At 47.3% G+C, this 27,366-nt stretch overlaps 1 protein-coding gene and 1 long non-coding RNA gene across 6 annotated transcripts in view; both read left to right on the top strand.

Moving 5' to 3' along the window:
- magi1b (membrane associated guanylate kinase, WW and PDZ domain containing 1b) overlaps positions 1-26,583 on the top strand; it is a 123,437-nt gene extending 96,854 nt beyond the window's left edge. The window contains exons 13-24 of one of the 5 annotated variants that reach the window (XM_076156394.1): positions 228-259; positions 730-774; positions 3,296-3,530; positions 7,295-7,386; positions 8,337-8,526; positions 10,791-11,159; positions 13,074-13,241; positions 17,755-17,848; positions 17,959-18,046; positions 18,965-19,108; positions 20,797-20,935; positions 24,491-26,583. In XM_076156394.1, the coding sequence (XP_076012509.1) occupies positions 228-259; positions 730-774; positions 3,296-3,530; positions 7,295-7,386; positions 8,337-8,526; positions 10,791-11,159; positions 13,074-13,241; positions 17,755-17,848; positions 17,959-18,046; positions 18,965-19,108; positions 20,797-20,935; positions 24,491-25,755 (2,861 nt within the window). In that variant the 3' untranslated portion in view covers positions 25,756-26,583. Of the gene's footprint in view, positions 1-227; positions 260-729; positions 775-3,292; positions 3,531-7,294; positions 7,387-8,336; positions 8,527-10,790; positions 11,160-13,073; positions 13,242-17,754; positions 17,849-17,958; positions 18,047-18,964; positions 19,109-20,796; positions 20,936-24,490 lie in introns of all 5 variants that reach the window. The other 4 variants (XM_076156395.1, XM_076156393.1, XM_076156398.1 and 1 more) reach the window with 4 other exon arrangements.
- On the top strand, positions 4,202-5,932 carry LOC143005172 (uncharacterized). Its single transcript, XR_012964014.1, has 2 exons — positions 4,202-5,763; positions 5,811-5,932. It is a non-coding gene; the product is annotated as an uncharacterized LOC143005172 (long non-coding RNA).
- Positions 26,584-27,366: the final 783 nt, after the last annotated feature.

Raw genomic sequence — 27,366 nt, 5'->3', positions numbered from 1 at the left:
GCAAGCCGCGGATGGGCGAGTGAAGGAACTGAGCAGGGAAAGAGAGGAAAGGCGGGAGGAGGAGGCGAGGGCGAGATCAGCGCTGCTCTCACATTGTTTTGGAGCCTGCATACGTTTTACGTTTTCTCCCCTTTTTTCCCAATGTTGCCTTCTCTGAATGTGGATTCTAGACGTTGTTGGTAACATTCTCCCTTTTTTCTTCTCCCCATTTCTGTCCGGCTCCACAGGGGTGGCACCTGCAAAGAAGAGCCCAAAACTGGTAAGTGGACAAATTGCTCCCCTGTATTTCCTCCTCGCTCCTCGTCTGTCTGTCTGTCTGTGTGTGTGTGTGTGTGTGTGTGTGTGTGCATAATGGCCTCCCTATCAATGTTTTTGCTACTCGGGCCGTCCTCTGTGTTCTAACTTGGGCTGATGTTGTACGTCTGTAGTCAAGGGATGCTTCGCTGTGTGGGGGTGGATCCCTTGTAGCTTCACAAACACACACACACACACACACACCCCTCCCCACTTCAGCGGGGGTTGGTGAGAAGGACTTTGAAGCGCTGCCGTGAGCTGGGTTGCTAACACACGGATGATGATGGCATCGCGCTGGGTGCCAAGCTTGCAGTGCAAGAGTTGACTGCTGAGAAACGAGCTCATCCCTTTTTCACTCCAGCCGCTGCTGCATTAATGGGACTCACGCTGCAGAGTCTCTGTGATTGAATGTAAATAATGAACTTTGTTTTGCAGGATCATTCCGAGCTGGCGCCTCCGTACAAAGATTACACTAGGCGGGTATGTGACGTCGTCTAGATTTCGGTGAAAGTTTGTGGGAGTGGGCTCCGGTGGTGATGGTTTGTAGCGGTGGTGTGTGCTGGGGAGTGTTTTGAAGATGTTTGGTGGTGTTGGTTTATTAAATAGCAGAGCTGATGGATTGCTTGATGAGGTGGATTTGCCCTTTAATGCTGTGAGGCATCGAAGCAGCAAACTAATGTCTGCTGGGACGTTGGAAGGTGAAGGCAGAGATTGAGGCTTGGGAGGTGACAAGAATTTGTTTGCCCCCCCCCCCCCCCCCCCTGCTACACTTCTTCCCTCTCATCATCTGTCTCCTTAATAAATTATTGGAGCAGGAGAAATAAATGTATCAGAGCCAGGGAGAACACAGTGACTGCACAAGGTCAAATCTAATGGATCCATCAACTACAACAGATTTGTGTTTATTTGAAGAGGGAATGGGATTTGGGATCTTGGCTGTATTACACAACACCGCTCTGGGCTGTGTGGGGATTTAAGCTTATCATCAACAGCCACAGCTGCAGGTCGGTGGCCACATGTGGAACTACAGGTCATTGTTTCCAGGACTCAATAGTAGTAGTAGTAGCCAATACTGGAAAAGTAGGACGAGCTATCTCGGAAGTAAACAAACTTTGAGAAGCATCAAAGTTATTATATTTTCAGGGGTAAGCTGACTAGCCTGAACTTGGAATTGTGTTGCCATATTTGTGCAAAACAGAGAAAGAAGCCTGATATTTCACTTTCAGGTGATGTATCGCTTGACCTTTCGCAACTGGTGTTGAATTCGGGTGGGGGGAAAAACATAAGACCCCCGAAAGACTTTGTCCGCTTTTACTCCTTTCATCAAGGGGAGTCGTCATTGTCTGGACGTGCTGTGTGCGTTGAGATCGGATCTCGCTTAAACAGCCTAATGATTGACAACAGGGAGAGCTGGGAGGAGGAGTTGGGAAGATGAGGACTGAATAGGATAGGATTTTGATCACAATGTGTTTTTGCCAAATCATATAAAGACCAGCTCAAGCATGTTTGTTTCCCAATAAACAACGCAAGAAATCGCTGCATGGCTTTCGTCACCTGACATGAGCAAATTAAACAGTCAGTCGTCTATATTTGGCAAACGACAGAATCCAATGAATTCTATTGATGTATAAGGCTTAATCCGCATTTTTGCCTCAATTTGATGAATACAAATGATATAGTTTAGCTTGCACCTACCCACAAACCTTTCCAGCCCATACAGCCAACATAAACGACCTGCCAAGTTAGTTTGCTCGTGGAGGTACAGCTGGACTCGTCCCAATGAATGTGACCTAAGCATGTTGTAGTCATAGCAACCACAAGATCAGAAAAATCAGGAAATCTCCTGCCAGCTTCACATACTGACCGATGGCTCGGCTGCTGATTTCGCTCGACCACAGAACCCAGAGGGTTCTACTTAAATGGTTGAGCCTCTTCATGTGTAACGAGGACGATGAATTGAATTGCAGAGGTGTGGTATTGTGATCCAGGGCGTAATGAGTCAGGATTTATTGAAGACGCAGCTTCACTTTGAAAACCTAACGCTTTGATATGTGAGAACAGAGAGCCACGTGCCTCCGCCCCTTCCTGCTGAATATTTGCCCACCACATCCAAAGAGTTGTGTTGTACTGATGTCATTCTTTTCCGGTTTTCTGACACTCCCTTTGTTCATTTTCTGCTTTCTCTGTCAAACATTTCATGCTGTGCTCATTGTGTAAAGTGGCGGCGAGAAGACGTGACCGTAAACAAAGGCGATACGTCTCTCGTCAACACAGTTTTAAACTTGCGTCGCAGTCGGCGCACATGTACTTGAGCTCAAGCACAAACCCTCAATCCTTTAGAAGGTGCTTAAGTGCCCGTGTTATTGAGGGGGCCGGTGGCAATTTATGCGGGGTTTTACATTTCTGCCTTCACAAGTAAAATGCTCCCTTTATTTCTAAACCCACAAGTGCTACAGTATTTGTGCGGTGAATATCTCTCGGTGCGCAGCGAGGACTGCAGTTCCCTGTTAATTCATTCCTCTCTGTTTAACAAAAAGACTTGGCATTGGCACCTCATCTGTTGAGCTGCATTTCTTTTTCCCAAATCCCAAAGCTGAATGACTTAATCAGTAGAAACTATTAAGGGCTCCCTTTTCTTTCTTTGTTTGCTGAAAGAGAATAATACTGCCTGATTATTCTTTGTGTTGTATAGCATTGTGCTTTTGTGTTTTAAAACAATAGTTGACACGAGACGCTCTTATAATTCTGCTTCCCGTTACCTAAAGGAGCAGAAATCCTTCATCTTTTGCAGCTCTAATCCTCCATGGTTCTGTCTCTGCGTCTTCATCCCCCTTGTTATTCCCTTCAAAAACTCGACTCCTCTTTTCTTTCCCCTCTGCTGAGACAACGCCATCCTTTATAAGATTCCGTCTCTACCTGTCTGTAAGCTTCCCCGCCGTCCACTTCAGTCGCTCACGCAAGCACAACAGTCAGTATTACTGTCGTCTTCTCCCCCCAGCAGTTGTCGAGGAAGGACAGTCAGAACAGCTCCCAGCACAGCGTCTCCAGCCACCGGAGCACCCACGCCGACTCGCCCGTGCACCAGCCCCCGCAGAGCGAGAGCGCCGCCCCTCCGCCCCCCACTCAGCCCCTGCCTGGATTGCCGCCCCAGGACCCCCCCGCCGACGGGACCATCCAGAGAAAACCCGACCCCTTCAAGATCTGGGCCCAGTCGAGGAGCATGTATGAAAGTAGGCGTAAGTATATACATTTTTGGTGGCGGATGCATGGGGCTGTTGGCTGAGTGGAGACCGTTTGTGTGTGGGAAACGGGATTACACGTCAGCCTTTTGCATGTAAGTACTGGTTTCTCCGACCTTTCCACGTCTTCGGGTTCAGTCTCTGTCAAGGGTCTTCAGTGGGTTCATGTCACCAATCTAATGCAATGTTTTCTCCTGCGGTGTCAGGCAGTTTATCCTTTTCAAAGCTAAGTATTGGCCAAAATACTGAAATGAAGTTTGAAAACTGTGGCTGAACTCTTTGAACTTAGAGAGTCCTGACAAGCAATTTTGTTGGTGGGCGCAGTCAGTAGATGGACTCGCCAAGCCAGACACTTTTTCTGTGCTCGCCGGTTACCCCTGACAACCAGGCTTCTCCAGACATAATTATGGATTTTTGTTTTAAGTGACAATCTTTACCGAAACGCACCTCGGAAAAGTCAAGCCAACTGAAAACTTATGGTTGAATGTGAGGTTGAGGCAGCATTTCTAGAGTGACTTCGACACACACACACCCCGTATAAACAGAACAGTCACATGTGTTGAAGTTTTAAGTCGCTCCTTACACAACGTGGAGTGTGGATTTACTGCAAATTCTTCGGGTGCTGCATCATGTGGTCTCTGCTTAGAGCGGCGAATTTACCTTTGGCTCAATTTGCCGGTAAATGTTCCTGCCCCCATAAGCATTTAAGCATCGACAGTCTCTCCTCTCCTCCTCCTTTTATGCCAGGTCATCCTTTATAAAAGTATTGATTTTTGCAGCGTTCACCCTGTTTGGATACAGAATCCGAGTCTTCCCGCACGTTGCCTGGTCCAGTCCCTTTTTAAAGCAAATAGATGGCACCTTTATCCAGTCGTCAACACACTAGACCCTCTCCTCTGATCTGCGTCTCCTGATAAATGAGCGTGTAATTAGCAGCAATCACGGCGGGGTTGCCGGCGGTCTCGCTTCTCACCCAGCCGTGCCAAAGCGAGTGGATAGCCTCCAATTACAAATGAGTCCCATTTCATACGCCGTTAAGCCAGAGGTCGTTGGCTCTGGGAAAAATGTGAGTCGGCAGCAAATCTTCAATATCTAATCAGATTCTCGATTTGCGAAGAAGAAGGTGGACACATTAAAGCGCAACCAATGGAGATTATCATTGCGTACCTATCGGAAAGGTGATGAAGTCTCTATGCAGATTTTTCAAAATGCCTCTGTCCAGTTATAGAAAGAGGATGTGCAACGACGGGAAAGGTTTGAGAAAATGAGAAAGAGGGAGACGGGGATGTGAAAGATGTCGGGATAAGAGAATGTTGCATTGTCAGATCAACAAGGAAGATGCCTGACATCTCTTCCTGCTGCATTGAGCTGTCTTAAATTCCAGCAGCACTCGCCCTATAAGTCTCAGATCTAGTCTGCTGCTGAGATTTTGCCGATTGAAATCCTTCGGTAATGAAAAGTTCAGCCGAGATTTTTCAAATCAACAAGTCTGTGCAGAGAATGAGCTCCCTAAAAACTCTGCTCTGAAAACCACAGCTCACAGATTGCTGCGGCCTCGCTTGATTGTCCTTTTTTCTGCATTGTTGGGGCTTAAATGCGCATTCGTAGTTTTATTCCTTTGCCGTTTTGGAATGAATCCGGCCCTGTTCTCCTGCTGCTTTCACCTGTAGCAGTGCAGAGTCGCGCAGGTCCCCTCCACCTCCACGCAGTATTGATCGATTCACGCCCAGTTACCTCACTGTGGGGATCATTTATGGATCTGTTAATCGACGTGAGCAGGGTGGCGCCACCCTGTCAACCCCCCCAAGTGCAGGTGCAGAACGGGACGGTTAGCCTTTGACTCAGCCTATAGCGGCACCTCCACAGCTATACTGTGATGGATTGAGAGAGATTGCTGCTTCTCCACAGGGACTTAAACTGTTGTCTGAAGGAACAGATTGGAAGCAGGCTGCTTATGCTTACCGCCATCCTGTCGGCGCTTAGCGGCTTCAGTGGCCTTGGCAGCAGTGGTTTGTGCTGTAGCAAAAGAAAATTCCCAGGGAGATGTGGGTTATATACGGAACAGTAACCACGGATATACACACACTTAAAATGTAATGCATTGATTTTGAAGGTGGCGTTTCAATGTTAAAGTGACGATCCCTAAAATGTGTTGCTTTACAAGTCAACCTTCAACAAAGATCTTCCATACCCTTCTTGCTGTCTGAGTCAAATTAGACAAATGGAAAAGGTCTAGTCTCCATTATTTTAAATGAAGAAACTGTCGTTCAGTAGAAGGCCTCAAGGTACATGAATCAAGGTACAACAATTAACGTCTTCATATGTAGCTAAAAAGAAGAGAAACATCTGAAAATCGATGCAGATGTAGCAAAGTTTTTATTTAATCAAGTTCCTTGATTGTTTGGGTATGTGAACAAGTGACATCACTGTGTCAGTATTAGAGTTGTTGAGCGGTCTTAGACATCAGTCAGAACATGAAATGAGGCAAAACTAAGGATAACATCTGTTATTTTGGTTGAAAATTCAACAAATACGAAGAAGAACATTATCTTTGGCAAACTTAAACTCCTCCTTAAAACATTCTTTAAGATTGAGACCCTGCGTCTTCGTACTCTGTTAATAGTTTGTAATTAAGTTTCCGTCGTCCCGTTTGTAAATTCAGTTCAAATGCATTTCTGTTGAATGAAGTGTAACAAAATAATCAAGCTAAATCGTGGAGGAAATTAGGATTTCTGATGCATCAAATTGTTCCCTAAGTAACTCTTAATTGAATCCAATCATAGCGGGGCCAAATATTTACAGCCCTGCACCCAGAAGCTCCCCTGAGGAACCACATCTCCAGAGCTACGTAAATGACGTTGTCGGTTTGCCCCGGTGCTTTCTCTCTCTCTCTCTCTCTCTCTCTCACACACACACACTCACGCTCACACTTACCCACTCACCCACCCACTCTAGTTGGCAGTGGAATATTGCAGGGCTTTTGCTTAATAATCCATAACCTTTACCCAGTGCGTTTTACCACCTTGGCTGGGTGGAAAGTGAGGAGAGAGGAAATGCCATCGCATGTCACAGACACCGTCGAAAATGGAGCTTTTCAAAAGTCAGGAGTGGAGTAAAATTAAAAAGAAATATAAAAAGAAATACTATTTCAGACATTATAGCCGGATGGTTTCTATTTTTGGAGCCAGTGTGTGACGCTGCGCTGAACCTTTCTCTCAGCCTCGTCTTTTGATTCGCGTCTATTTCAGCTCGCTACCTTTTTACTCAAAATAGATCAAGACAAAGGTTTTATCTTTGATGGATCTTTTTCTTGTTGAACATCAAAACTTACCAAGATTGTTTCCACATCAACACAGCAGGGTGCGCTCTACCTTTTATGTTGTTGGTTTTTTAAGAGATCGCTTTCTTGAGATACCAAGATAATGTTAGATTTTGAGAAATTTAAAGTTATTTTCTCAAGATGACGGCATTGTTTTAGCGCTCTTGGGGAAAGGAAAGGGATTTTTTTTACGGATTTATCTTTTAGCAGAATACCTTAGGGAATTAAGGAACAGTATCTTTATCCTGGAAAACAACTTTTAAGAAAGAAATGTTAGGCTTTGGTTGGCTCTGGTGATACAGAGGGAGACACATTTGCATGCTGGTGCTGAATTTGTGGATGTAGTGTTACAGAAATGGGAACAGGAACTAACAGGGAGCTCCAGAGATCAGTAATGGGCCGTTAATGCTGTAATATTAACGGTACTCGTTTGATTTTCAAGTTCCAGAGTTCCAGGAGCAGGACATCTTCCTCTGGAGGAAGGACACAGGCTTTGGCTTCAGGATCCTAGGAGGCAACGAGCCAGGGGAGCCGGTGAGTGTCTCTTTTTTCCGGTCACTGTTCCATTTGAGTTCTATCAGATGTGTTTTCAATCCCGCCACTGCCACGTCTGGCAGGATTCAGCGACCTCTGTCTCGAGGATGACGCTGGTCTGAGCAGCGTCCCCGAGCCTTATATCCGTCTTCTTCCCCCCTTTTTTCTTTATCTTTCCCCTTGTCTTGGACAAATCCACATCAGTGATTTCCACACTTTCTCTTCTGTGCTGTGCCGACTCAATCAGTCAAAAATGAAACACCCATCTCAAACTCCACCGCTTTCTTCCTTTTCGAACGAGGCCAGAAGGCTCTTTGTGAAGGAAAAATGATTCGCTGTAGAGCTCAGCCAGGACCACTGAAGCAAGCAGGAAAGGGCTGCAAAAGCGTGGATGTCTGTGAATTACGGCGGAGCATAAGGGCGACTGTAGGAAGAGTTAAAGAAGAGGAGAATAATATTGGGATCTTATGAGAAAAGAGTCGCAATATAACGAGAAAACAGCCGAGCTACAGCATGATCCATTTAATGTCCTAATTCTTGACTGGTCTGGTCTTAAGTGTTTCCTTATCTGAAAAATAACTCCAGCAGAGCCTGCACATTCTTCATTTTGACACACAGGCTGATAAAAATGTTTGCTCACATACTCACTACTCCCCTTTTTCCTTAAAATATTCTGATTTTATTCTTGTAATATTTTAACTTTTTTCATTGTAAGTATAGCTATTTAATTTTATGCACATTTTTATTTTAATCTAACATTTGGTCTTGTATAATTATGTTATTATTATGATCTTTTTTTCCCCAAACAGTGGCCCTCATACTCCAAGATGTTACTCTATAATTCCCTTAGTGCCACCTACATGTTTCCAGTCCTCACACATCCACTCATATATTAAGTTTCCTCCCACTGTTAGCCACTGTCTCTCACTCATATGTCCTGTGTTTCGTAGATCTACATTGGTCACATAGTGAAGTACGGCGCAGCGGATGAGGACGGACGCTTGCGGTCCGGCGACGAGCTGACATGCGTGGACGGCACCGCAGTGGTGGGCAAGTCTCACCAGCTGGTGGTGCAGCTGATGCAGCAGGCCGCCAAGCAGGGCCACGTCAACCTCACTGTGCGCCGCAAGAGCAGCTACGGTAAGATGGAACACGGGTTAAGATCGGGGGGGGGGGGGGGGGGGGGCAGTGGACTCTATTACAGGCCGCTGACTCTCCACGAAAAGTCAGGGTCAGCCGGCACCAGAGAGAGAGCCAATGAAAAGAGTATGAAATGAGACTCTAGAGAATGCGACCAGAGTGCAGGATACAGGCCTGGTCACGGTGTTGTTTACTGTAATGAGGCATCGTAGGTTGGCCGTCCCCTGCAGCTCTGGAGCTTTACTGTTCCTCCTTTGTGGCCCCAAGACGGATTCATCAATAGCAAAAGCAAAAGCAAAAGCGTCCACACCTTGATGTTACAAGGTCATTTACACACAAGGCATTTGCAGCGTGGGTTTGCATTTGTTGGCTAGTTAGCGTTTCTTCCGGCGGCTCCACGGTGAAAGTCTCCGGGGGGTTTCGCCAGTAGAAGGCTTTTGATGTCAAACAGCAAACAGAAGCCGTTGTTTGATTTGCATTAGCAGTGGCTGAGCTAACGCGGTAATTACAGCTCTGACAGAGAGTAAATTGAAAACAAAGTCGTCATGTTTATCACGGCTCCATCCTGGGCTATTAAACCGTCGCCCCCTTGCTTTGAGACTGCAGTGGGAACAAACACGGCGTCGGGAGCTCAGCACCAGCTTCCGTGCAGGCAGTTTGATTTATTAACTCCAAACAAATCTAATTTCATTTCAGAGCACGACGGTGCTTTTGTGACCTTGTCATAAAATTGAGGGAGATAGAGCCATTATCAATACCATTGTCAAAGTAGTAGTTGTAGTACATTGTACATCCTGCTGCAGTGTGCCAAGTCTTCTCATCGGACGTGATTATAATCTGCATTCACTCTGCATTTCCACTGATGTTCTTTTTACATATTTGGCCATTCCAGTAAGTGATGCATTATTTATCATAAACATCAGTATGTGGATGTGCACTTTCAAACTTCCATTACGCTGCAATTAAGGCAATACACATACACACACATCACATAAACACATTGATTGAATCAGGCACTAACTGAAGTATGATTACTGCGAGTGACAGAGCTGGTTCAGCTCAGTTCAGAGCCAACATAACACACACACAACAACACACTGTAGAAACACGATGGGATCAATAAGCAGAGAAATGGTCTCCACAACAAGAATCGTTAAGAATAAGTACAATGAAGAGATGAAATGCTGGATTTAGCAAAATGGACCAAAAGAGTGTTTAAGCCGAGTTAACTCTGCTAACAAAGTGAATATTTGTATTGACTGTGTTTGATGTTGTGGAGCTTGTGAGTCCGCAACCTGAAGGGACGACATCATATCCATGCTTTTGTCATGTGATTGCATGTAAATTCCCTGTGCCAACAAAATCAGCTAAAAGGTCGAGACCAGCAGATCTGTGGAATAGAAACCATCAGCAACCTTTATTATGCCATTATAAACCAATTTATGCAAACCATGTTAAATGTCTCTGAGTGTGTCAGCATGCAGGACGGGGCAGCCCCCCCCCCTCCCCCCTCCCCCCTCCCCCCTCCCCCGTTGTTGTTTTTTAATAATCATGGGCGTATAACAGCAGGAAAGTGCGGGCGGCCGCTGAGAGCGAGTACCACCCGCCCCGAACGGTGCTCCTCAACGAGTGATAAAGAAAAGCCCATAAACATGACAGAGAGGGTGGTCAACTCTCTGCCCCCCGTCAGATATTAGTATGCCGCTGTTCTGTCTGCGAGGCACCATCCCCCGAGCAGCTGCACAGGAAATGAAATGTGGAATGAAATGTCCAGACGCGACAGACGACGAGCGGCGCGTCTTTGTTCACAGCGCTTCAGATTGAACGCTGGAGCTTTTTGATTGTTGTGTGTACATAAACCCCCCGAGAGTGTGTTGATATACAATACACGCGTTGCTCTAATTGTAAAGATATGAATGTAATACTTGGCTGAGTTGTCGGGTCTGATCATTCAGCTAAATGTTCTCTTGTCTCTTTATATTCTCCTCTGCTCCTCCTCCATCATCCCCTGTTCTCCTCCTGTAATGCTGCCTGTCCTGTTTGTCTGGCATCTTATCTGTTTGTCTCCTCTTGATCTCCTTGTTTCACCTCCTGTGTCTGCACCTCGCCCCGCCTCACCTCCCTGTCCTCATTTGTTCCTTCCTGTCCCGTCCATAAATCTTGCCCTTCTGTGGTGTTGCTCCCCTGCTCCCCTCCTCTCCAACCCGCCTCCCCCCCTTCCATTTTCCCTCCACCCTCGCCTCATCCCTCTCCGTCATCTCCAGTTAAAGCGGAGGGAGACGTGCCCCCGTCGCCAGCGTCCTCCCACCACAGCAGCACCCAGGCGCCCAGCCTGACGGAGGAGATGGGGAAACGCACCCCGCAGGGCAGCCAGAACTCCCTCAACACCGTCAGCTCTGGCAGCGGCTCTACCTCGGGCATCGGCAGCGGAGGAGGAGGAGGAGGGGTGGGAGGCGGCGGTAACGCAGTCCCCGTGGTTGCTGCCGCCACCTCCTCACAGCCCCTCAATGCCTCCAATGCCACCGCCTCCACCTTACAGCCCTATGATGTGGAGATCCGCCGCGGCGAGAACGAAGGATTTGGTTTCGTCATCGTCTCATCTGTGTCGCGGCCCGACGCTGGCACCACTTTCGGTAAGAGATGCGGTATTTGTGTGTGGTGAATGTCTTCTGCTACATTGTTGGTTCGTGTAAGACGCACATATTTCAGCATATCTGACATATTCTGTTCCACTCAGCAAAACACACCCAAGCTTTCTGCTCGTCACTGGGGTCTTGTGTCTCTCCCTCTCTCCTTTATGGACTGCCTTTGTATCGTCCATAAACCCACTGAACACTGCAGAGCACGGATTCTATTTACAGTCCCACCAGATCAATACCGCCGCTCTTCACAGGAGTGCCTCTTCTTTCTCATTTTCGTCTCCGCCTGTCAAAACCGAGACACTGAAACCCTTTTTTCACCCACCGACGCTGCCGTGCTTGCACACGCTGCTTTCATAATTGATCACAAGTGAACCGACTCTTACATAAGACGCTTGTATTATTCAGCTGCACTTAAGTGGCTTCAGCTGAGCAGGTTGGAAGTAAAAGCCTGATGACTGCTCTCAGGACTGTGGGCGCAGGGAGCCAGATAAAGGGGGGGAATGATTGAGGAATTAATGCCACAATTTGGGACCAGAAAGACGTAATGATTTAAAGTCTTAAGTGAAGACGAAAGTGAATCCAGGATGATAAATGTAAAGCTGGCAGCTAATCAAGATTACCGCACACACCTACAAACAAAACCAACAAAGCAAAGCACACAAACACACTTCACACTGAATATATCATAATAAAAACCCTTACTAGGGATTTTTTTTCACCTTAAGCTAATTCTATTGGTATTTCGATCCTTCATGTTTAACTTCTGTGCAAATCAAGCTGTTCCTCATAACAGTATAGCGACTGTCCAAACATGTATGGCTCCTCCTGCGGTGCTTTGCAAATAATCCGCACCAATCAGTGGTCAATTACTAATTAATGAGTGCAGTCCTGAAAATTGGCTCTACTTTTCCTTTTCGTGCCATCAAACCTCTGTTTCTGTGCATTGCCCTCTGCCCTCTGCCGTGGTGCTGCTGCGGCTTCTGCCTCTCCCTGCTCTCTCTTGGATGGACTCTAAAATGCTCTGCTTCACGCGGTGGCTAACCCACTGGCACAGCTTCCATTTTGCAGACCACAATAGAAAGCGAGCATCGGCGCGCAGATGAGCTCTGTTGACACTGTCGATCAAAAAAATCAAAAGGGACTTTGTCGTCTGGACGCTCTACATGTAGCAACGGCGCTTAATGGCGATCCATTCGTCCTCGACGTGTTTTGAATGCTCAAAGATGAATTTTATCCTCCTCAGAGGCTTAGCGGCAACTCGGCCTTTCTTCCTCTGGCTCTCATCGCTCTCCATTGACGAGCGCGTCGCCCGATACAGATAGAATCAATTATGGCTGGGGCAAGAGGTCAGGGTTAGACTACTTTGAAGAGGAACAAAACGGGAATACAGTCGGACACAAAATGTTATTAATGAAAAGGGAGTGGAAGAAAGAACGACCCTCAGGGTAGCAGTGATGTCAGCTCTGATTTATGTTTGCCGGTGCCAAACTGCCACAGTTTGCTCATTGTTAGTTTTTGCTGCATACGCTCTCATGCAGATATAATAAACCTCCCCTTTTTAAAGAAAGTTTAAGCTGAGGTGCAGCTAAGCCAAAGAGGGCCATGTGAGTGATTGAATTTGAAAAGGTGACTGCAAAAACCGAAAGTTTGCCCCTTTTTTGCCAACGCTTGCACATTATTCTGCTGTATTTCTGTTCTCTTTGACTTTGGCTTGGCTGGTGAAATAGCCTTTAACTTGCTAATCCTCTTTCTCCAATCTATCTCCCTTTCCTTTCCCTCCTCTTTCCTTCTTCACATTCCAAATGCTGCCCAACAACACCGCACACGCACACACATACACAATGACTGGCTCAAACATGGTGACCATAGCTGGGAATGCGTGTGTGGCCATGCCTCACAAAATAGGGCGAATCATCGAGGGGAGCCCGGCAGACCGCTGTGGGAAGCTGAAGGTGGGCGATCGCATCCTGGCAGTGAACGCGTGCTCCATCACCAACAAGTCCCACTCAGACATCGTCAACCTCATCAAGGAGGCCGGGAACACGGTCACGCTACGCATCATTCCTGGAGACGGTGAGTGCAAAGTATTGGAAAGAAACAACATGAAAAAATGGTTGCTGGGATCTCACCCGCATTTGTGTAATTTCAATCAGAACCCTCGCCGCCGGGTGTGTACAAAATGAATGCAAAGTGGATACATTCCAACATACAGCCCGATTCTGAGCGCTGCCCCAAAGCTAAAACCTTCACTTCAATGGCAGAACAACTCTCTTCTTGGTTGTGCTGCACTGCGGTGTCGTTTTCATTCTCCTACCTGGTGCGCAGACTTTCGACGAATCTGATGCAGTCTTCTCCCCAAAAGCGTTTTCTGTGCGTGTAAGGTTTCAAACTATCAGACGGGTCCTCACAAGAGTGTGAAAGATTACCAACCCTTGACATTCAGCCAAATCTAAGCCTGCGCTGTGATTGTGTATGCATGTGCTGTTACATAAAGCTTGCACCTTCACTTTCCACAGTATAGTGGAATCCCCCCTGTGTGTGTGTGTGTGTGTGTGTGTGTGTGTGTGTGTGTGTGTGTGTGTGAGAGCGGTGGATGCTGGCGTGTGGGTGTGTCTTCTCTGTCGGAGTGGCTTTAGATGGAGTGCGCTTATGCTGAATGTTGTCGCTGACCGATCATCCCGGCACGCTTCACGAAAGCGCTTTAATTAAGTGTGTGTTTGTGCGGAGGAGGCGATCCTGGCTGTCTACCTGCACACTGGCAGAAATTGGAGCCATTTGTCCTCTGCACGTTGCTTTCCGGTTCAGCTCTCAGAGATGAAGAGCTTTTTTTTCGCGTGAGCGTTTGATGCGAGGCAAAATTGCTCTGCCAAGACGCCACGGCGAGCGGGAGAGGAGGCATCAGCGAGGAATAACTGGATGCGCTCTATAAAGAAAGTTCTGCTCTGTGTTTTGCAAGCGTGTGTCAAACAAAGAGACGGCGAGAGTGACGGGGGGAAGATTGCGGCTGGCGTTTCTAAAGTTTCCTCTCTGAGCGACTGTTCTCCCCGCTGCTGTTTCCGTGCGGCTGAACACGTCAAGTTCCATTCTATCGGTCCTGTCTAAACTTTCTGACATGAGTTAATACCGCCCCGAGGTTAAGAGAGGTCTGGCTCCTCCCCACAGAGCTCCCCTTCTCCTACCTCTTTGTTATATACAATAAGATGAGCGTTCTGTTCAGACGGGGCATGGGCGTCTTTCTCTGTGAGGCTGTGTTAGGACTTGAATCAGGCTCGAAGTATTGATGAACCCAGCTTGGATGATATGAGTTCTGTCAGATAGATTCTAGCCTGATCATTGTGCAACAGGAGAAAACTGGAGATTCTTCCAATGGCTTCTGTTTCATCATCGTTCATTTACGAAATCAATTTTTCGCCTCATGTCAGTGAACAAACCCTCTCATGCTTTAGGCGAACGATTGGGATTGGACTTCAGTTAAACAACTTGGTTCATTTTTATTCGCGCCTGTCGTAAACACCGGCATACAGGAATATGGATCCTCAGGTCGTCGATCGGGTTCAGACAGACTACGTCCAGCACTGTTGGGTTGCAGCAAGGCGTTCAAATGAAGTAGAGGATAAGGAGGATGGGTTGTGTTCATAAAGAAGGATGTTGCTTGTAGACAAACCAACAACAACTGTGACCATTAATAGACAGAAGCTACCCGATATCCAAACCAGTCCAATTTTTCATACATTTTTCAATAACGTTCAGTTGTTCTTGTTGAATCCAACAGCAGAAATTGGACACTCACAAACTTGTCCTGATTTGTCCTCACCAGTAGAGTTTGTGTGTGAAAGAAGCCTCAGTGGTCCATTTACCAAGGTGTCACAGAGTGAATTAAGCGTTCGGAAGTGGAAGTGACACCTTCGTCCTTAGAAATGAGCGGGAGAGGTGCAGCATCCAGGTGCAGACGCTGGTGTTGGTGCACATTAATGAGGTTAGAGAGTTATGGGCTCAGCTGATGGGCGAGGGTTGCAACCTCAGTGTTCCGTTTGGTTCAAACCGGGCGTTATAACTTCTTCACTGCTTCATTATGAATCAAACGTTTCCATTGGGTTGAAGGAATGCGTCCCCTCTCCAGCTGCTGTACCCTTGAGTGTGCCACCAATAACCGCCGCTCTTTCAAGAAGAAGACTTGGGTTGTGACAGGAAACGCTAAAAGGAAAACTAAGCAAAGCAATTTAAAAAAGTGACAGGATGTGCCACTGGCGGCTCCAGGGCAGGTTGCGGGTAAATCTTATCCCCAAGAGCAAAGTGATGTTTTGCAGCTCATTCCTGGTCCAGATTCAATTACGTTTCGACCTGCATCGGACTGGCGCCTGCTTTTTTAGTTTGTCTGCTGGAGAATTGACTCCCACTGTTTCCCACGGTGTGAGGGATGGAAGCTCAAAGGTGATATGGTCATTTTTTTAAGGACACCCAGAGGGATATTGTGTCCAACAGCCCCCCGACTTTGGCTCCCTTTTCTCCCACCCAAATTCCTCCATTCCGATTCGAGTGGTACCTGGCGTCCTTCCCAGCTCGGACCGATCGGAGTGGGTGGTCTTGTTTCCGAGGAGAGAGACGGATTATGGAACCAGTTCATCTCTTTTCCATTTGCCCTGGATGCCTCTAAGTGAGCAGAAATGAGACGCTGGGACTGAGGAGTAAGAACAGGGGTTGTTGGAATAATGCATAGACAGAAAACAGTCGGGGGAAGTGGAGAGGCGGCGTCGATATGAAGGAGTGCAGTATGCAAATGAGCAGATGGAAGGGCTTATTGGGTTTACACCGACAAATAAGGCGTCGAAAGTGAGTAATGAGCAACCGAAAATTAGCGTAGCTGTAACACAGTTCACGGTTTGTGCCAGAAAGTCTAACGGCGTCACGCTGAGAGCCGAGCTGAAACATTCATCACACACACACACACACACACACACACTTTGATCCAGAATGGGTCTCCTCCACACTGTCTGAAATTAAGCTTTCTTTACCCAGGCTGCGGCTTGATTGGCTGAGCCCGCGCCTCCCGGGCCACGGGCAATCGAAGAGTTAAGCCAACTGGCTCCGAGGGGACTAGCGAAGGTGGACGAGATGAATAGATGAGAGGGGGATTGACCGCGGCTAGGCTTCGAGTGTGAGCAGAATGGCGAGCTGGGGGCTGGGAGGAGGAGAGGGGAGGGGAGGAGAGGAGAGGAGCGTTTCTGATTTGATCTGTGAGACGTGGCGTTGGGATACCTGTGTCGATGCCGAAGGGAGATTAGGTTGTTAAGCAGCAGAAATGTTTTCTTTGATGCAGCGAGACACCGTAATAATTCCCCCTCTTTTTATGCATAGCGTGACTCACTGATAACACAACGCAATCTTTACATGAATAAAGTGTGAAGATAAAAGATGGAATCACGATCGGCTTCATATCCAGAGAGCCGGCGGGGACGTTCACTCCAAAGTGAGACATCCACCGTTTGACGGGGACCCTGACAAAATGATTGATGGCACAAGGCGGTGTGGGCGGGCGGGCGGGCGGGGGGGGGCGGGCGGAGGGGAATCAGCTATTACTCTTCCATCCTGCATCCTGATAAGTGGTGTAAGAAGCCTGCAGGCAGCTGGAGGTGATGGTGGTCCCCCACGCTTTCAGCTGACAGCTCCACAACCCCACACAGGCTCGCTGGAAACTGAGAACACGCAATGTGAGGAAAAATGGGCTCGGCACCACCGTACGTACGTTCGCCGTGATTGTACCTGAGATACATAGAAGAAGTGTTTTTAATCATGCTACGTACGATGCATGAATTAGACCTGTGTGGAAATGGAGAAAGTCACAGAAGTGTACACAGGCTCGGCCCAGGCTTGATTGAATTTGTCCAGAAGGTTCTTGGATATTCATTTCTACAGTGTGAACTTGGCCTGAAAGCTTCATTTCTGAACATGATGATGGTGATGATGATGACCTCATCACGTCACACAACTACCGTAGTGAGATACACCATCGAAACCTGAGGCGTGTGTGTGTGTGTGTGTGTTTGCAGAGATTGCAAATTGAAAATGTGTGGAAAGAATCAAATTTTAGAATATTGCTGAATATTCATTTGTTAAACGGTAATGGAAACAGATATGGATCCCGAGCCTGTGAGGCTGGCCTATCAGAAATGGGAGGGCTTGATTCCATTATCTCAAAGAAATGGAAAAATCTGGAGAACACAGCTTCTTGGATCACATATTTGTTCGTCATGTAGCCGTTTCAGCCTGGATCACTGCCAACATTAAACAGAAACGCGACGCGCTGATCGATACATTCCTGCTCTGGAGGATGGAGGATCATTCCGGCAGTGATTTGGCTGTTGCTGGGAAACATTCCTCTCTCTGTGGATCTCTGGGATTCGTGTCGTTGTCTCATGAAAGAAACCTATATTTGTCCTCTTTGCTTCCGTAGAAACAGCTTTGTACTGATGTCGTCTGTTCCTCTGAGATCTGAAACTGGATTCTTGAAATTGTTGAAATGTGTTCCACTGTTTGATGTAGGCATCATGACAAACTTCTTCTTCCTTCCTTCTTCCTCCTACTACAGAGTCTTCAAATGCATCCCTGTTGACCAACGCAGAGAAGATTGCTACCATCACCACCACTCACACAGCCCAGCAACAGGCTGCACCGGAGTCAAGGTGACACACACACACATACACACACAAGGAACTGAGGGAATGAATGATGTGTTTAAAGCTTTTCTGAGAGAGTTTAAAGTCATTAACTTGTTCTCATTTCTGCGTCTCAGAAACAACACTAAACCAAAACAGGAGTCGTATGAATTCAAGGCTCCGCCGGGCCCCCCGCCCCAGCCGCCCACGCAGGTCCAGGCCCAGGTAAGGACGGACACGCCGGCCCATCCCTTCACCCGTCTCCTCTGTCATCCACTTCATCCATTTCACGCCTCCATCAAACAATTTGACAATCAGAACTCCATCTGGTCCGCTTCCAGCCTGCATCATTTGTCTTTCCCGCCACCCGTCCCACTAGTTTAACACACGTTTATTCTCCACGGGCCAACTATTCCCCCCCACACACCCAAGGACACACCAAGTGCATCAGCTTTATTTCTTTACTTACTTAACTTCCGCCTGCTGCCGTTTTGTCTGAATCCATGCATTACAGGAAGCCCGTTTGCTTCCAAAGTAGCCCCCTCGGTCAGTCCATTGGTGTAGGCTGAATTAATCTCCCGGCGCGCGGAGATGGCGCTCGCAGATAGCATCGATCGTCGGGGGCCAGAGGAGATTAGGAGGACGTGAGGACAGGATCTGTTGTGTCTTCTCTGTCCTTGTGGTGCCCGGCTGTCTCTCTCAGTCTGCCTCCGTCTGCGCCCGCTTTGTCCAGCCAGACCCAAAGGCATCAATAATTCAGAATCCTCACACCTGAGAATATGCATGCATACACACACACACACACACACACACACACACACACACACACACACACACACACACACACACACACACACACACACACACACACACACACACACACACACACACACATAAACAGAGAGAGAGAATCTGGCAGGGCTGTTAACTAGGTGTGACTTTCCTGAAGGTGGCTTTCGTCCCCTACTCTTGAAATAGAAGCCCACTTCAAAGGACACACACACACACACAAGTACACAGCCAACTGCTTGCAAACGTGACCTTGATGCAAATGTGTCTTTCTGCCCCTGTGTGTGTGTGTGTGTGTGTGTGTGTGTGTGTGTGTGTGTGTGTGTGTGTGTGTGTCCGGTCTGTCTCTACCAGGACGCCGAGTTCTACTCTGTAGACCTGGAGCGAGACAACAAAGGCTTTGGCTTCAGCCTGAGAGGAGGCCGAGAGTACAACATGGACCTGTACGTGCTGAGGCTCGCTGAGGAAGGAGCGGCCGTACGCAATGGCAAAATGAGGGTACGGACACACACACACACACACACACCGCTAGCAGTGCCTTCCATTGTCAGCCGGAAGACATTTAGTCCGAGTTGGATGTTGCCAAATCTGTGTTAAATGCATTCCATAGCCTCTGAATTGGGAAAAACATGAACGCCCACAGGTTTATGGTTTGTTAGAAAGGGTGTGAGTTCTACAATCACAATACTTCACTGCATAAGGATGACAACATGCAAACATGTCTGGACATCCTGCTTTGACGTACTGGAGGTCAAGATCCTAAATCGGAGTTGCGACTCAAAAGATTGTTCCCTTGCACTTTGTTTAAGAACAATGAAAGGCTCCTGCCATTACATAGTCATAGTTTTTGTTTCTTTTGTTCGTGTCTAGTTCCTTTTCATGGTCAGGATGGGTTAAATGAAGAGAACAAATTTCATTGTGTGTAAAATAAAATGATTGGAGGACAAATGTCTCCTTCCTGAAGGCCAGCTCGTCCTCAGCTGTGCCTCAGGCGGCCGTTTGCTGGGATTACGTCGCAGGAGTCGGCTTGTTATGGATGTTTCACACCGTGGCCAGAGGAAACACTCACCCCTGATGCTGAAACCTAGACTAGAGATTAGGATGACTATTAGGTGCTAATTTCCCACGTTGATTCCCTGTTTGCAGGCGCAATCTGGACGGTTGATTTATTAGATTAACAAGACTTTCTCGTAATGTTTACAGCCCCACATCAGGAATACGCCTAATGTAGCTCCCGGTTATAGCAAGCTGTGTGTGACTGAACATAAACATGCCTGGCTCCAGGCTGTGTCTGTGTGTGTGTGCAATGTCAAACACACTCACACACACACAATCCATAGTCAAAGAGCATTCATATTTAATTAAAAGCATTCTCTGATATTTTAATGACTTCTAAATGTGATGTATCTGCCTCGCAACCGTAATGTTTAACCTTTATTTTGATTAATTACATAAAAACATCAGCATCTCGTCCCTGCGGGTCGCCTGGCTGAGCGTACAGCACAGGGTTAATTGATTTCCCCCTCATGTATATGCATGCGACACACACGCCAAGAGCCAGCTGACACGCAACGTATACATGTGTGATATCTAGCTGGCAGTTTTTGACATATGGTAAGCTGTGAGCGCAGGAGTATGCACACTTGTGTACGCGTGTGTGTGCGCGCATGTGCCTTATTAGTGGAGATATTAATAGTATCAGGTCTGTGAGGCAGAGCGATGTGTCAGGCACAGATCCATATCCTGCCAGAGGAATTCCCTTGGCTCAGACGGTGCTGACAGTTAACTTGAGGCGTAGAGGCGAAGCATTGCGGAGCCAAAGTGTTTTCCTCCAGGGCTCCTCCTTCCCATCGCTCTTGTTTTCACTGGCGGCGTCACAGTCGCTGCATTTCAATGCTGTTTGCCCTCTGTGGAAACTGTTGATTTAAAGGCAAATGGAAACGTGTCGGCGCGGCTGTGAAGCTCGTTGTCGAGAGAGAATCAATGTGTAACCGCGTTTTGTTTTTTGTCCTCCCTTTTCTGCTCCTTCCTCCTTCATCTTGTCTTCCCCCCGTCTACGTTTTACGTCTTGTCCTCCTTTGTGATTTATCACTCTCTCTCCCTCACTCCATCTACCCCCACCCCATCCGTCTTGTGTGTCCTCGCCCTTTCACCTCGTCTCCCCCCCTCCCCCCCCCCCCTTCCAGGTTGGCGACGAGATCTTGGAGATCAACGGCGAGAGCACCAAAGGCATGAAGCACGCGCGAGCCATCGAGCTCATCAAAAACGGGGGCCGCCGCGCCCACCTGGTGCTCAAGAGGGGCGATGGCTCGGTGCCTGAATATGGTGGGTCAATCTACGAAAACATTCCCTTCTCCCCCATCTTCACGCCTTGAGACACTGGACGGTGGTGGGTTGATGGGAAGAGGGGTGAGAACTAATTTGCCCGGCTGGGACCCTGCGCCCCCGTCCCCCTGGGAGAGTCCCGCCAGGGAGGGGGTGGGGGTCCGGTGGTGGTCTTTCTGGTGGAGAGCATTCCTGGTTCTGCTTTTGGATTGGGGCGCAGAGGTGGAGGGTGCTCCTGTGGGTGGTGGCCCCCCTTCTTCTGTCACACACGCACACACACACACAGACACACACACACACCTCCGTTTTCTCTGTCTTTTCACCTTCTGGCCACTGAGCAAGGCACTCTGCTGGGACTGGCTTTGATGTCAATGCGACGTGAAAATAGAAACTGTTTACAGGGGCTCGAATGACCTAGAGTAGGGAAAAAAATCAATGTTTCTTGTGGGAAAGAAGTAATATTGACGGTTTCAAGTCCTCATGAAATAGTAATTAAGGCTGGAGAGAGATGGAGCGAACTTGATCCCTTGAATCCCACGGTAAAGTGGGAAACCTGCTTCTGAAAGGAAAAGCGTCCCGCAGCTTTGGGTAAGACCGTGACACAAACATATTTATGATATTTATTGAAGGTGAATGTAAGCTACTGAACTCTGGAGTGAGAACAGAAGAAAAGAAAAAAGAAAAGGTGGAGTAGTCCTTTTTCTCTTTTTCTTTTTTTTGGCCCAAAATCTCACGACACTTCCCTCGACGTTCCTCACCGCTCCATGGATCTGTTCACACCCACTGTTAATGTCGTTTAAGTAAAAAAAAAAAAAAGCTGTGACGATCGATAGGAACTCCACCCGCCCCTCCTCCACATACACACACACACACGCTCGCCCCCCCCCCCCGTTCAAAAAAAAGAAAGAAAGTCATCACTTCTTTTTCTCGCGGTTTGTACAGTGATGAAGAGCATAGAGGCGTTTTTACTGAGTATTTTTGTTGTGTGTACAGAGCCATGATGAGGTGAAGCCACATATTAATGGATCAAAGTCTATTTGCTGCATGAACTTGTCAAAAGTGTAAATTGATTTTTTTTCCCTCTCTTCTATTGTCTATTTTCCATAATATTTATGGAACATTTCTTTCTTTTTTTTGAAAAAAAGGTATTGACCAGTTCTGATTGAAAGTCACGAGTCATCATAAATGTATTCTTGATTTTTCTTTTTACTTTTTTTCTTTTTTACTTCTTTGTCTTTTTGTTTGTTGGTTTTTTGAGTGGAGATTATATTTGCCTGTCTAGGAAAAAGTACATTAATGTAATTTTATTTCCGCCTATATGAATGTGCCGTCTTAAACCTGCACCGAGATGACATCATGTGAACTTGTATATTTTAAAACTATTTTTTTTTTGGGGTGGTTTCTTTAATTTTTTTGTACTTTTTTCATGGACAGTCCCGCCAGTATTCCGTTTCTTCATTATTTCTTGAAAATGCTTCATACGCTGTTTGTGTGTGTGTGTGTGTGTGTGTGTGTGTGTGTGTGTCACTGTCTCCTCTGGGGTTTGGGTGTCTGCTGCTTCCCGTGTCCACATGTGTAGGTGTGTGTATGGGTTCATGTGCCTCAGTGTGTGTGTGGGTGTGGGTGTGCGTGTGAGTGTGTGTGTGTGTGTGTGTGTGCACTTGGTTCCAGGATTTTTCTCTGTAACTGCTGGGTTTCCACTGAGGGGTTTGGGCTACTTCCTGGACTGTCTCCTTATTCTGAATGACTCAATGATTAAATAAACACATTTTTTCATTGAAAAAATCAAACCTAGACAATAATTCTCCTTTTCTTCACCCTGGTGTGGAAAATGTCTAAACCCTCTGCTCTTCTCTTCTCCTTCTTGTTTATCTTTCCTTCCTGTGTTTTGCGCCGGGCTCTTGTCTTCCTTCAGGGATGGTCGCTCCCCATCTCACTGCATGTATGAGAAATGACAAGATGGGGGACGCCTCTGTCCTCCAAAATCCCACCACGGTTTGTAACTTGTCCTGCACTTCCCTCCCCTGTTCTCTCTCTCTCTCTCTCTCTCTCTCTCTCTGGCACACACACACACGCGCTCCCTATCTTTATCTCAGTGTGGTGTGGCCTTGTCTCACCCATGCCCACGCTTTACTCCATGCATACAAATCCATCAACCCAGAATGCATTGCTTATACCGCCGTTGTCGCTGTTGTCATGCCGCTGAGTCCGACGCCCGAGATGCAGAGAGTGTTAGGCTGCTTTAAGGCTTATCTGTGCTTCTGAGTGCAGTCCATCTTTAAAATAGAGCTCTAAGACACATTCTAAAGTCAAATTTGTTGGTAGAACATGCAGAGGATTTAACAGTTTGACTCGTAGACTCCATATGTAAGATGCAAATAAACTAGGAAAGGTTTGTAACACAATAATGTCACGCAGGAGTAATGCATAATATTTCAGAGTTAACTAATAGAATGAAGGGTAAGTACATGTATATAAGTAGGCTTTAAATATCTTTAAATATCAACTATTTAGAAAAAAACGTTCATTTGCAATAACAGGTAACTCAGATGTGTAAATGTATTTGTTTACATTTAAGTAACAACACACAGTTAACTAGCGTGAAATTTTGTCTTTAAAAGTTGAATATGGAGGTTATCTGTTTTTACAAATTTATGAAAAGAAAAGCGTAAACATTTGAAACAAGGACCTAATTCTGCTTATGTATAGATTGCAAAGCAGACAAATTCTTTGTTACAAATATTTTACGGTTATGTTGTTAATAAATGATAAATAGTGCATGATTCAACTAAAGCTATATATATATAGCTTTTATAATACTTTAAATATGCAGAACATCTTTGTATGTAGATTATTCACCATTAGGCCCAAGTATCAAGAAGTAACATAAAGTTTAATGGTGAGAAACTGTGACCCTGACCCTGATAGCACTGCATCATGCCTGTAGACCCCCCAGGCTGCCCACTGCTGTGTATAGTTTAGTTGAGCTCAATCCAGAGGACAAACTCTCCTGCTGGGCTTAATAAAGCATTCAGGTCTCAGTAAACTTTACACCCATCCATCCATTTGTTTTTGGATCTCATCCAGAGCATTTTATTTGCTTTAAACATTCCCAAAGTGTCTCACGCTGCATGATAGAGCATGGCTGATCACTTTTATCAAGCAGCATCATCAACACGCAGCACATTGCCCCTGTTAGCAGCCACCTGTCTTACCATCCAACCCGCCAGGACCCATTCAGCTTCACTCAGACGAGCCACGTAGACCTGGGAAGAGGTTTGTTGTTGGTGCTGAGTGTCATCAAGCTCTTGCTGCCTCATACGTCCATCATGACATTCTATTCTTATGTATGTTACATGTATGTTACACTAATGTTCTCCCACCGGCTGCTGCTGACAGTTGAGTCATCTTAGCTGCCATTAACACCAGAATGGCTCAGGGTGTCATGACTGAGTGATGCAGCATGGTCGGTGTGAAAACCATACAGAAGCTTTTAGGAATCCAGATGCATGTTTGATCCTCCTGCCCTCGTGTGTATGTCACAATCTGTTACAGACCTCAACGGCAACAGCGCAGCCGACCCAGCCGCAGGGTTACAAAACGCTGCGGAAGTGAGCGCCACCAACGCGCCGTCGGAGTCGAGCTTCCCACCAGAAACCCAACAACCATCCCGGAGCAAGAAGGAGACGAGCCGCCACGCCGCCACCTCCGCCACCTCCGCCGGCAAACACCACCATTCCAGACACCGCCACCGCTCCCCCAACAAGAAAAGCAGCACGGGAAAACACAAGTCCCCCGGAAAGAGCAAGATCAAGCTGTTCAAGAAGAAGGATGACAAGGGGAAGAGCGACAGCCACCATCATCACTCCAGCAGCGGCGGGCACAACCGCAGCAGGCACCGATCACCTGAGAGGAAGCACCACCACCGCTCTCACAGTGCAGAAAACACCCTGGACAGTCGCCACGGAGGTCATCGGCACGGGAGGTCGCCTGACAGACACCAGGCCTCCTCCTCGAACCACCGCCACCGTTCCCCCTACCGCTCGCCACACCGCTCGCCTCACCGCCACAGGTCCCCACACCGCACCCGCCACCACTCACCCACGCGGCACCGCGGCCACTCCTCGGACCCCTACCGCCGCTACGCCTCCCCAGAGAGACAGAGGGCCCCCAACAACGAAAAGCCCAACGGGTTTGAGGCCGCGAAGGTGGAGCCCCCCAAGACGTCTGAGTTTAGCCTCCCTCTCGAAGACAGTGTCCTCCCAGAATACCAACCCCTGGGCCGTGACCGTATGAGCAGGGACACTTCCATGCTTCCAAAACCATCCAGAGAGGAGCGCCTGTTCGAGGACAGCCTGCTGAAGAGAGCGTCCTCCATGGAGAGAGCCTACAGGGGGGACAGCCCGCTGAGGGACAGCCTGCTGAGGGATGTGGCCTCCCGGGGACAGAGAGACCCCTACAGGGACACCAGTCTGCCAAGGGTTCGCACTCCCAACTCAGATTCGGCCTACAAGAGGTACAGCTCCCTGCTGCGGGGGCGCTCGCCCGAGAGGACGGAGAGGAACGGGGGCGACGGCAGCAGGGACAGCTCCCCCGAGCCGCTGCGCTACAGAACCAGGAGCCTCGGCCGAGACATGTCCCCCCCGAGGAGCCTCAGGAGGAGCGAGGAGGATGACGAAGACGACGATGACAACTTTGTGGCGGCCAAGGTGAGGGAGTACTACAGCACCCTCAAGTCCGACGGCGGCCGCTCGTCCAAGCCACCGGCGCCCGAGCCCAAGAAGACCTACAAGGGGAACCCCAAAGACCTGAGCATCTGACCGCATGGCCGCGGCCAGCTGTAGCTACTACCCACAATGCAACACAATATGCACGCCCATTACCACTTGGTTCCTCACACACAGAAATGTATCCGATTGTACACACACATACACACACTAAATTATGATTGTGTAACAATGTTGAGTTACTAACAGGACGGTGATTCCAAAATGACTTTTAAAAGCTGAAGGTTTTTTTGTCTTTCTTTTTTTTTTTTTTCGTACGTTTCTTTTTTTTTCCTTTTTTGTTTGAGCATTCTACATTTACAGTTACTCAGACTTTTACAGAAAATCTTAAAACCATAAAAAACAATGATGTGCCTAACAGATCCATTAAATGAGCGATGTTTGTTTGTTTGTTGGTTTGGTTTGATTGACACGCGTCAGGCGTTTTGTTGCCGCGCTGTCAGATGATGAAATGTAAACTTTTCCACACGGAAGTATGGCGCACCCGGAAAACTGCAACCGGTGCTCACGGTGATGCTGTGCATGTCTTAACCGGTTTCAATGTCTCTCTCTCTCTCTCTCTCTCTCTGCCTCTCTTCCTCTCTGCCTCTCTTCCTCTCTCTCTCTCTCTCTCTCTCCTTTGCTCTTTCTGCCCCTCTCTCTCACTCTCTCTCTCTCTCTCTCTCCCACTCTCTCTCTGTCTCTCCCAGTGCCACTGTTTTTTAGACATTTGACCAGACTATAGCACAAGCCTGCATTTGTTTGTATATTTTTGACAGTTTGCAGTATGTGTACATTCAGAGGTGATCATTTTAAAATGAATGAAGGGGAAATTAAAAAGTTCAAACTATGATGATGATGTTAAAAATAAAATAATATATTCAACAAATGAACCTGTGGTTTCATGTTTATTTACGGGTCCGTTTTTGAGTGGTATACATTTTAATTTGTGGGTCACTTGGAATCTATACCAGGTGTGTGTGTGTGTGAGAGACTGTGAAGAAGAGGAAAGCAGAAAGCTACCTTCCGTCCTCTCACAGCATCAAAGTCTGGGTGCCAACGTCTCATCCTCCTGTCCTCAGACAGCCGCTGCTCCCTTTGATTTGTGCTCTGTGTCCCTTCGTCTTACTCCTCCCGTCTTGTATCGTTGCTCAAAGATGCTTTTATTCATTTTGATGAAGAACCGAGTGCTGGGAGAGCTGCGTGGCTGACAATGATGCCACCACCAGGAAAAGTTCATGCCATCTGTCTGAACAAAGACAAACATGAAGAGGACATGGTCCTCTGTGAATAACAGCTAGTGCATGTTTAGGTCAGCGTCTCTCAGGGCTCAAAGCTGATGGTGCATAATGAGACGCTGCATAAAATACTGCGACTGATAAAGTGGGTACTGTTACAATAAAATGTTGATTTGTAGCCACACACACACACACATGAACAACAGTAATTTAGAGCGATGGTGCTAAAACTATACAGGCCACACGTTTATTCACACAGCATAATTCATATACAGGTCAATTCAATGTGCTTCATACTGATAAAACAACCGTATTAGCTGAGTACAATCCTGTGGAAATACACAGATGATAATGTGAGAATCAATAGAATGTTTAAAAAGGTTGAACAGTTCATCTTTGGCATGTTTGAGGTCGTTATAGGCGTGGA

This window comes from Genypterus blacodes, unplaced genomic scaffold (assembly GCF_046128005.1).
Source record: "Genypterus blacodes isolate CSIRO-AG114 ecotype Tasmania unplaced genomic scaffold, CSIRO-AGI_Gbla_v1 ptg000070l_1, whole genome shotgun sequence".
NCBI classification, from domain to species: Eukaryota; Metazoa; Chordata; class Actinopteri; order Ophidiiformes; family Ophidiidae; genus Genypterus; species Genypterus blacodes.
Note: the sequence above shows the minus strand (reverse complement) of the source record. Positions and strands in the feature narration are given on the sequence as shown.